Source organism: Oncorhynchus mykiss, chromosome 19 (genome assembly GCF_013265735.2).
Source record: "Oncorhynchus mykiss isolate Arlee chromosome 19, USDA_OmykA_1.1, whole genome shotgun sequence".
Taxonomy (NCBI): domain Eukaryota; kingdom Metazoa; phylum Chordata; class Actinopteri; order Salmoniformes; family Salmonidae; genus Oncorhynchus; species Oncorhynchus mykiss.
The window spans coordinates 52,723,580-52,735,155 of NC_048583.1; the positions used below are offsets into that span (position 1 = coordinate 52,723,580).

The 11,576-nt window shown below is 42.7% G+C and overlaps 1 protein-coding gene across 5 annotated transcripts in view; it reads right to left on the minus strand.

Moving 5' to 3' along the window:
• LOC110498101 (kinesin-like protein KIF13B) overlaps nucleotides 1-10,976 on the minus strand; it is a 70,993-nt gene extending 60,017 nt beyond the window's left edge. For 3 of the 5 annotated variants that reach the window (XM_036955067.1, XM_036955064.1, XM_036955068.1), the window contains exons 1-3: nucleotides 10,853-10,976; nucleotides 9,772-10,134; nucleotides 2,561-2,654 (exon numbers count right to left, since the gene is read on the minus strand). In XM_036955067.1, the coding sequence (XP_036810962.1) occupies nucleotides 2,561-2,654; nucleotides 9,772-9,841 (164 nt within the window). In that variant the 5' untranslated portion in view covers nucleotides 9,842-10,134; nucleotides 10,853-10,976. Of the gene's footprint in view, nucleotides 1-2,560; nucleotides 2,655-9,771; nucleotides 10,135-10,525 lie in introns of all 5 variants that reach the window. The other 2 variants (XM_036955065.1, XM_036955066.1) reach the window with 2 other exon arrangements.
• Between the last annotated feature and the right edge of the window lie 600 nt (nucleotides 10,977-11,576).

The following is an 11,576-nucleotide window of genomic DNA, read 5'->3' on the forward strand; positions in this document are numbered from 1 at the left end:
AGCCAGATCGAGCGCCTTCAACTTGAAAGCTGCATCATATGCATTTCTCTGTGTCTTTGCCATGATGAGGGTGACAAATTACTACCGTAATCAGAATGATGGGAAGTTTGAGCGTGCTCGATTTACGTCACGTTATGTGACGGTGCTCAGTTTTTTGGCGGCATGAATCTTGTGAAAGCGGGAAAAATCCATAAATTAGCCGCATCATTATATAAACCGCCAGGTTCAAAGCGTGGGAAAAAAGTAGCAGCTTTTGGTCCGGAAATTACGGTATTTGCATCCCTGTAAATAGAAATCGCACTGCTTAAGTAGAGCACATGCATTCTAATGGGTGATTATGCCTGACAAACACCCTGCCATGGGTGTCTGATCACAATACTACTCTGAATAACAAGCAGAGGTCAGCGGTGAGCGGTCAGGTCAGTGGACTGGGCCTTTAAGGCTTGGCCCACAATATATGACATCAACCATATTAAAAGGTTACCCTCGGCTAAGGGATGTATCCATGCCGCGTTGCGTCGTGCCTACGAACAGACCTTAGCCGTGGTATATTGGCCATATACCACATATAATATGAAATTACATGTTGAGAGTTTGAGCCCAAGTCTAACTGAACAAGTCAACACTGGATTCCAACACTTATTCAAATAAAGCCTTTCGTCACTATGCAAACTCTAATGGCAGCAGGAAGGATATGAGCGAGGCAGCTGTAGGCCCACCCTGCCTCAGCCAGGGTATCAACAATAGACAGTGTGCCTATTGACCATTCATTAGACAGGCCCTATCTGACATGATCATTTTCCACTCATGAATCACAATACACCAGATCAGGCAACACAGAAGCTGCTCCAGTTTCAACTGTTCTGCCTGCGGCTACGGAACCCTGGCCTGTTCACCGGACATGCTACCTTGTTCCAGATGCCCCTGCTGTCTCGACCTCTGAATGCTCGGCTATGAAAAGCCAACTGACATTTACTCCCGAGGTGCTGACCCGTTGCTCCCTCTACAACCACCGTGATTATTATTTCACCCTGCTGGTCATCTATGAACATCTTGAAGAACAGTCTGGCCTTAATGGCCATATACTCTTATAATCTCCATCCAGCACAGCCAGAAGACGACTGGCCACCCGTCAGAGCCTGGTTTCTCTAAGTTTATTCCTAGGTTCATGTCTTTCTAGGGAGTTTTTCTTAGCCACCGTGCTTCTACATCTGCATTGCTTGCGGTTTGGGGTTTTAGGCTGGGTTTGTGTATAAGCACTTTGTGACATCTGATAGTGTAAAAAGGGTTTTGTACATTTGATTGATTAACAGAGAGGGCTATCCCCATGTTTGTAACTATTGCTACAGGAGAGAAAACATTTTATCGGCCATTAACTTTAAGACACAGGAGCAGAGACAAAACATTGCAAGTTCAATGTTCCACTCGTCACAATGGAGATAGGTCAGTTAGACTGGCAACAACGTCCCACCCTCCACATGCTAGGAGCAGGAAAAAGGACAGGGGTGTGGAGGGATACCGATTGGGTTGGGCGTCGCCTGAGAGAGAACTCCAGTGGAAGCGCTGTCTGCTCCTGGAGATCATGGGGAGTGGGACTCCCCTCCACAGACACAGATCCACTCATACTGCAGTCATGTGAACTGGGGCCAAAGGAGGCATCTGGGGCCCTATGGCAATGAAAGCCTATGGGAGTGGGAGTGGTGCCTCTGTCCTAAATAAACCAAAGAAACTGGGCACAACACTGAGCTGTGTATACTGCAGACAGTCGTGTGAACTGGGGCCATAGGAAGGCATCTGGTGCCATGAGAGTCAGTAGAGGCTCTATAGGAGTGAGTGAGGAGGGCCTCTCTTTAGCATTCATCTCTCCATCCCAGGATGAGTCTCAGCAGCAGGTCCCACAACATGAACCCAGCTCTACCGTTTAAGTGTCTGGAGTGTGATGGGGAGCAGCCAGCTCAGTCTTTCTCCAAGTGTGAAACCTGTTCGTCATTCCCCCCCCCCCACCCCATTGTCTCCCAGATGGAAAGAAAGAGACAGAAAGAAAAGGCAGAGAAAGAGAGAAATGATAGCGCATCCCTTGTTTAACCCCATAAAAGCCAGTAGAGGATCTTTATGGCCGACAGATGCTAAAGCAAACGTGTGCTTCTTTCACTCTCTCTTCCCCTTTTTTGTTATGTCCCTCACTCCCTAGCTTCTCCAAAAGTAAAAGGGGGTTCCGTGGTCGCCTGGTATTGGCCCGTGTGACCTCCCCCCACGTTGTCGGGGCAACGGAAGGGCTGAGAAACAGAGAAGAAGTCAGCTGGAGGAGAGTTATGCCCCAACACAGGCAGAATGAGGAGAGAGAGGAATGGGCCATCGAGTGACACAAGCTCTCCCAAATAGACCTGCTCAACCCATCTTCCAGACCCAAATCATTGTGCACTCAGCAGGCGATACAGACAGACTGACTGTCGACAACAGTCATGTGACACTCTCCAAATCACTGGACTCCCACTCTCAACAACTGAAACTGAGTCCCATGGGTGGGCGCGCGCACACACACACACACACACACACACACCTGGAGTCTCCTTTGCCCAGGTTTCCTCCGCCTGGATGCAGGATGGTCTGGTTGCCTTCCATATCCACAATACATTTTGTGTTCAGGTCCTTTTCTGTGAAGAAGAGAAGGGAAAAGGTTCAGAGTACTGTACAAACATTCAGAGCAACCTCCAGTTGCACGGTAGGTACTTCATTCATCATGTGGGCACATCATCACGTGACTAGAAAGGAGAAAAATCGTACACTATTTACTGATTACATTGTGGACCTGAATGGCTCAGTTGGTAGAGCATGGCGACTGCTACGGCAGTATTATTGTGGGTTCGATTCCCAGGGCCACTCATGCAAAAAATATATGTACATATGCAAAATATTGGTTGACCGAAAGTCTGTTCTTTCAACCAATTTATTGGTCTATTTTTAAACGTGTATTTTTACATAGACACACCCTAAGTGTTTTAATAAAATGCACTGAGCTTGTCTGATGCTTAAAGCTTACTGTTTAATGAAATAAAAACATGCCTCAAGAGGGCGCCAGAGATCTAGATAACCAACATTTTTAAAAGCGTAACCTGACCGAACTATTCTTGTCGCTCCAGATTCTGTCATTACACTCCTGAAGTTGCAGATAATAGGCTACATAAGGAGTCAGCAACCTTTCATGTGGACTGCCAAGTTATGGTCCCATTTCTACCTATCTGCGTGCCAGTTATGGTTTTCATTTGCACATTTTAATTTAATTTATAATTGTCATGTGGTTAATCAAAATTCTATCCAAATCCAAATGATACAAACAAAAAGTTACTTCTATTGGCAACTATGTAAAAATAGCCTACATAAAATCAACAAATAAAAACATTGCAGCCTGCAGGTAGAAAATATCCTGATTAAACTAAATATCCTACATATCACATTGGCTACACATGGTCTGTCTGTAACAAACTTGAAACATTGTATCATCTATTAACTTGGGTCTGGCCAGAAGCTAGCAAACATGCAACATTGTGTAAAATATTCTGGGCCCTCAGAGTTCACTGCACCAGTGAGATGAGTACTGGTACCTCAAATGTTCTGCTGCTTGAGCACCTGTTCCTCTTATAGAATATTAGCTCAAAAGTATTGTGGAGGCACCTAAATATAAACAGTACCAGCACCCAAAATAAGTACCGGGAACCTATTTCAGTCCAAGTCAAGCTCTGATAAGAAGTAAATCAGGTATGTCTATTTTATGATGTTTACACTGGATCAGAGCATGGTATTTTTTCCTTTCACGCCGAGTGGTTATCCAAAGGGAGAGAGCTGGAAAGATTTTTCATATACATTGAGGAACTATTGTGATTCTCAAATCGATGTGAAAACATACTTTGCTTGCTTGCAGTTTGAGGTGAAGAAAACATTACTTCAAGAAGCTCCACAGGTCATTAGTGGTGTTGCGTTAAGACAATCAGAAATACTATCATTTCCCCAAATGGGCACATTTATATGCCTACATTTGCCTCCAGGTATCCTATAGACCTACTTCTATGCCTGCATGTCGTAAATAAACATTGACAGGAGCGCTCCAAACAAAAGACAATGACTAAATCGACAGAACTTGTAAATGGAATGAGATTAACCAAAACTTGTTTCTCACTAGTGTAGCATAGGCTGTGCACTCTGCAAACAACATATCCACTCTGACAATGAGAACAGGAAGACTGGAATGGCAATATTGAATGCATTAAAATAAATTACTAAACAAATTAACAAACCTTGTAGTTTAGAAATTATAGAAATTAACAGTAAATGTACTACTAGTGACATATGTAATGGGGAACTGATATCAAACGTGAACAATTAACACATTTAAGTTATGAAACAATGAATGTGGACAAATTGCATTCTGGAGAGAGAAGTGCATTCTGGAGGAAAAAAAGTGCTTTCTGGAGAAAAAAGTGCATTCTGGAGAGAGCAGTGCATTCTGGAGAGAGCAGTGCATTCTGGAGAGAGCAGTGCATTCTGGAGAGAGCAGTGCATTGTGCATCTGGTCAATCCAACGTCTGCATTTGCCATGCAGCATTTAATGAGATATGGTCACGGTAGAAGTCAGGGCATTCATACTTGCGATTCGCGGAGCAGTGCAGGGCTGTTGTCAATTAAATCGAGCAGTCAACTAAATTGAGGTCAAAACATTCAGGAGACAAAGGTGCTCAAAGAGGACCTATTTTGCATACCCCGCCAAACCATGAGACATCCATGTCTTCATCACTGGAATAGATAAAAGGTTGAGTTTGATCATTTAAAAGCTTACAAAAGGTCAAAACGTAATTCACCTGTTGCATCAAGTCTGACACCAAGAGGCTCCTAAACAGCTTCTATCCCCATGCCATAAGACTGACAAATAGCTAATAAAATGGCTACACGGACTGAATTGACCTTCGTATTTTAGTATTATTATTTTTGCACTGTTACACGTTACAGCCTTATTCGAAAATGTATTAAATAACACCCCCCCCCCAATCTACACACAATACCCCATAAATGATGAAGAGAAAACAGGTTCTTAGACATTTTTGCAAATGTATTAAAAATAAAAACAGAAAAACCTTATTTACATAAGTATTCAGACCCTTTGCTATGAGACACTAAATTGAGCTCCGGTGCATCCTGTTTCCATTGATCATCCTAAAGATGTTTCTACAACTTGGAGTCCACCTGTGGTAAATTCTATTAATTGGACATGATTTGGCAAGTCACACACACCTGTTTATATAAGGTCCCACAGTTAACAATGCATGTCAGAGCAAAAATCAACCCATGATGTCGAAGGAATCGTCCGTAGTGCTCCAAGACATGACTGTGTCGAAGCACAGATCTGGGGAAGGTTACCAAAAAAATGTCTGCAGCATTTTAGGTCCCCATGAACACAGTGGCCTCCATTCTTAAATGAAAGAAGTCTGGAACCACCACAACTCTTCTTAGAGCTGGCCGCCCGGCCAAACTGAACAATCGGAGGAGAAAGGCCTTGGTCAGGGAGGTGACCAAGAACCCGAGAGTTCCTCTGTGGAGGATCCAGAGTTCCTCTGTGGAGATGGGAGAATCTTCCAGAAGCACAACCATCTTTGCAGCACTCCACTAATCAGGCCTTTATGGCAGAGTGGCCAGATGGAAGTGACTACTCAATAAAAACGCATGACATCCCGCTTGGAGTTTGCCAAAAGGCAACTCTCAGACCATGAGAAACAAGATTCTCTGGTCTGAAGAAACCAAGACTGAACTCTTTGGCCTGAATGCCGAGCATCACATCTGGAGGAAATCTGGCACCATTTCTACAGTAAAGCATGGTGGTGGCAGCATCATGCTGTAGGGATGTTTTTCAGCAGCACTGACTGGGAGCCTAGTCAGGTATGAGGGACAGATGAATGGCGCAAAGTACAGAGAGATCCTTGATGAAAATCTGCTCCAGGTCCCTCAGGACCTCAGAATGGGGCGAAAGGTTCACCTTCTAACAGGACAACGACCCTAAGAACAAAAAACATTTTTTACCATGTTTTCATGGTATGGTGGAGTATGCAAAATGGGTCAACATTGAGCACCTTTATCTCAAATGTTTTGTCATTCAGGTCCAAAAAGACCCTTTCTGAGCACTTCTATAACAGGCAAATATGAATGGAAGGTTTCATTCAAATGAAAGAGTGATTGAATTAAAAATGGATTTACCCATATATTATTATTATTATTAGTATTCTAATATGAATTACATGACCCACTGTGGCGCAGCGGTCTAATGCACTGCATCTCAGTGCTAGAGGCGTCACTACAGGACCTGGTTAGATTCCAGGCTGTATCACAACGGGCCATGATTGGGAGACCCATAAGGAGAAACTCCCCAAATACCCAAGAAGACGCAACGCTGTAATCGCTGTCAAAGGTGCTTCAACAAAGTAGTGAGTGAAACGTCTGAATAATTATGTAAATGTGATTTAACCAAGTTTATAAAATTAGCAAAAGTTTCTAAAAACCTATTTTTGCTTTGTCATTATTGTGTATAAATTGACTATGAGAAAAAACGATTTAATCCATTTTAGAATAAGGCTGCAACGTAACAAAATGTGGGAAAAGTCAAGGGGTCTGAATACCTTCCGAATGCACTGTATATGCTATGTATAAGAGACTATTTAGTCTTGGCAGAAACCTTTGTTAAGTGATTGGTGGCCGGTGCTGGGTAGCCTAGGCCCTGGCTTGTTGCCTTTTCTCTTGAGAGTTGAGCTGTAACTCAATCAATAACAGTAGAACAAAGTGTCTGAAACCATTAGTCCTCCTCACACAAATACCTCATGTGATGTGGGACATTGACTCAACCACACTTTGACCCTGGCCCTCTGATGCCAAACCATGACTCACCACTTGGCCTTGGAGACAACAGCTATCACATGCACCACTCAGGCTCAGCCAAATGGCTCAGTACTACTTACTTGATTGGAAGATGGTGCTGACTGTCGCAAAAACCAAGTTCCGAGTTCAATTGCCACAAGGGTCACTAATGGACACTGTAGGCCTATATGACACAATGATTTTGGCTAAGGCCTTGTCAGTTAGTGTAGCGGTGCATTTAGAGGCCTAATAATAGCAGCATTGGTTATTGGGCTATCCAGCTGTACTGCTAGCCACATTCAGCTTTCTCATTTAAAAGATCCCATGGCACTTATCGTAAGAGTAGGGGTGTTAACCCCGGTGTCCTGTCTAAATTCCCAAGCTGTCCCTCATACCATCACCTAATCATCCCCAGCGTACAATTGGCTCATTCATCCCCCTCCTCTCCCCTGTAACTATTCCCCAGGTCGTTGCTGTAAATGAGAACTTGTTCTCAGTCAACTTACCTGGTAAAATAACGGTAAAATACATTTTTAAAACTAGCACACTTTTACCATATTATGATGTAGCCTAGATTTAATCTGTACTTGACTATGTATAAAATTATTCCTCACTCTATTCTTAGTCACATGGTAGTAATATTTCAAAAAGTAATTTATTTTCAAAACCCTTTCTTTGTTTCCTCTTGGCCTCTCAAAAAAAAAAAAAAATCCACAGCTAGTCTATAAACACACCCAAACACATTCCATTTCAAGCACAATAGGGCTGTCCGACTAAAAAAAATACTGGTTATTTCGACCAATCGACTGCTCAAAAGTGTATTTTTTCCATTTATGGACACCCTAAGTGTAATAAATGATAAATAAAATGAACTATATGCATAGAGCTTGTCTGATGCTTAAAGCTTACAGTCTGATGCCTCAAGAGGGTGCCAGAAATCTAGATAACCAGAAGAAGAAAAAACAACCTGACCCAACTATGCTCCTCCCGCTGGCTTTCGTAGATTCTGCCATTACTCTCCTGAAGTTGCCGGTAATAGGCTACACACGGAGTCAACAACCTTTCATGTGGAATGCCAATTTATCTCCCCATGTCTACCTATCTGCGTGCCAGTTATGTTTTTCATAGGCACATTTTCATTTCATTTATAATAACGTCTTCATATCATAAAAGCATTGTCATGTGGCTAATAAAAATTCTATCCAAATCTAAATGATAAATCTAAAAAGTAACTTCCATTATCAACTAGGTAAAAATAGCCAACAAATAAAAACATTGCAGATTACAGGTAGAAAACATTCTGATTAAAATAAATATCCTATAAATCACACAGGCTGCACATGGCCTGTCTGCAACTAACTTGAAACAGTGTATCAACTATTAACTTGCTCAGGCCTAAAGCTGGTGCTAGTCAGTCGAGTTGAATCAAGAAATCCCAGCACATATTGATGGTACACTTCCCACTTCAACCTCCTCGCAATGGCCGCCAGTCTACCCATTATGCCATCATTAACTTGAATGGGGACAACCGTTATATTCATTCCATTAACGCCATCCAAAATGCCATTACCGTCACAGCCCTAGTTTGTTTGTGTGTGTGCGCGTCAGGGGCATCATCATATGGGTATGAGCGTCAGCTCTAAGCAAAGGCTACGTTAAGGCCACACAGAGTTCACTGGTAGTACGGAATCAGTGTGTGTGTTCATACACCTGCTAATCATGTTATAACCAGTTATGACTGCTCGATGACTTTCAGGAATAGCATTGAGATCTTCCTTTTTCTCAAAGGAAATAGAATAAAATTATCTGAGGTAAAATGCAATGATGAGTATCTCATCTTTCACCAGATTCTCTCCAGTACCAGCAAATGTTCCACTGGCACTTGGAGACGATGAGGCTGTTCTTCGAAGGCCTAGCCTCTCAATAACTTCTCTACCACCATGGGAACATGGTCAGTTATGCAAAGCTAGCAAATAGTTTGAAAGGACTGACTCCCTTCCTGCCTTTGTCCAGCACAGCCAGAGACCAGCTAGCTCTGACTGACACACACACAGGGCAAGGTTGAAAGAGAAATATGATGCCTTGCCAAAACACAGGGGACACATTGAGATGTCAATGACGTATAAACCAAACTTAAGGTTCCATCAACAGTGTGAAAGAGAAAATGATGTTATGTTCTGAGTTATGTGGTTATTAACAATCTATTACAGTTTATCTTCAAAGAAGAGGCTTCAGTCTATGATCTGTTTTGGTGGGAATCCAATTCATTCGTAGACGGTGGGCTACTATCAAAATGGACAAGGATACGAGTAGTGGAGGATATAACTGTCTGAATGGATACATACTGATACTGCCCTGGGCTTGTTTCATTGCATGCGAAACCGCTTTGGTTGGAGGCTCAGAGAGCGAGTTCCCCCGTCTTGTGACCGATTTCTACACTCTGTGAAAAGGCACACGTGACATGGTCCGCTACATTGTAGCTAGACTCAGTATTTTCCGCCTCAATAGACTCCTGTTCTTCCAGATATGTTCTCCCACGGCTAAATTCGACTAGGCACACGGCTAAAATGTCATTCCTTTCCCCTGAGCAGCATTCTTAGCCCGAATTATAATTGAAATAATCATTTGGGTGCGCGCGCACAGATTCATTATCTGGCGGCATGTCACCGTGCATTTATTATAGCGGCTTATGTTATGAAAGGGTGACTACACATGTTCAGGCAGATCACATGAACTGTGTGAATAGGCAGCTAGTTTGTGTATTATGGGCCAGGTGGTCCAAAACCATTTAGTACCGTGGATTTTAGGCCCGTCTCACAACAACTGAGCCGAGTGTTAAGTCATCAATTTAGCGATATGCTAGCAAATGCTACTCACCTCTCCTGTTCATAGGACGAACACGTACTGCGACCTTCACATTCGAGTCGTTGAGACTGGTCTCCCCCATTGTGTCCACTGTCAGACGGACAGACAATGCGACTGTCTCGGCGATAAATTACAGGACCTCTCCAAAAGATAATAATCCCCAATGGACTCTAGTCGAAGAATCATCCAGAATCCTTGATATGTGGTGCCAACTGCCTGGTCAGCCAGCTAAATTAGTTACAAAGGTTCGTCCTCATACATTGCATTTTCCATCATCACACAATGGCTTGCTAATAGGAGGGGAATTCTCTCTCCTTCAGCAAATCTTCAATAAACAGCTATTCCCCAGATCATGCATGTCCCGAGGAGTTTAATCTGTAAAATAAAATCCAGAAAATACGTCAATAAATGCTGAAAACAAGCAATAACTCTGATGAGCTTCACACAAGACAAGAGTCCACACATGTTAGCTGGTGCCGCTAACTAAGTCACTAATGCCGGTTGCTTTTGCGATGTAGACACACATTTGGCATTCACCTGTTAGCGTTTAAAACTCAGCTAAACAATGTCAATTAATAGTTAATCGGCTAACGCGTAAGATTACATATTCATGGATACCTTGGCTATGAGCTAACCAAGCGAAATTATCGTTCGTTTTGATACAGGGTTAAACTAGTGTGACATCATGCCCTCGGACAAAACTATTGTCTGTCTTCAAACAGAATGACAGCAAATATTGATTAAAGGACACACCCAACAAGCATACCTAATAACTGAATAGTTAATACCATAACAGTTCCCATATGCAAACAACGAAATCTATTTGCTTTGCGAACGAACCCCTTGGCTGACAAAAATGTGCTAGTTAGCGAGCTACATAGCTAATAATGCAAAGCTAACTGGCTAGCTAGCCAAACAGCTAACGGGCTGGGTCGAGGGACTCAACTTCGCGATTTAGGTACAAGAAAGTGCTAGGGCTCAATCTACCGGCTAACGACACTGTTCCATGTTTTAAAATACACTCTTCTTCCAAACGGAGAAGTGCTGTGTGGTTTGAGATTAATGTATCCGTTCTCGTCGCCAATTTTTCCACCTGTTTGCCGAACAACTCTCTGTCTCAGCACCGTGGTCTATTCCGACGACTCTGTTCGCGAGCTCTCAACATAAGGATAACAAAAAGAAACCAGGGGATAACCTCATGCCCGCCCCTTCCGGTGGGGAAGGTCGGTAGCAAATCTTGAGCAAAGTTTCACTGCATTAACATTGCAGAAAGAAACGTGATTTTTGTCTTCGAAAACAGTCATATCATGCATGATCTGTCACTTGAAAGAAATGAAATGTTTATCTTACGTGAAATACATTATATTTAAAAGTGCAACGTTGAAGAACATTGAAGAAAGAAAGGCCGACAGACTCCCGGGCCATAATGGTAAGGTCAAACACATGTAAGGTTTTGTGTAGGTAGGCCACACAATCCTATTTAGGCTTACAATGGATTTGTTTACAATAGGCTAGGCCTACATGTTGCCCATTGTTGATCTTAGGTATAATGTTGTGTTTGACCACCACATTCCTCTTCTACCATACTGTTTAATTTGATGAATGTCAGTCAGTGCTAGCTGACTGCCAACAAAGCGGTGTTGTCACCATTTCTCTGTGTCAATCATAAAACACAATTCCATGACCACAGGAGTTAATCATTTATTATAACTAGTGGGCACCCTACTTGTGACTGAGTCAACTGGCCTATAAAAGAAGGATCCTCCCTTACAACACACCTATAATTAATCAATGCAAACATATGTCAGAGTCCAAAA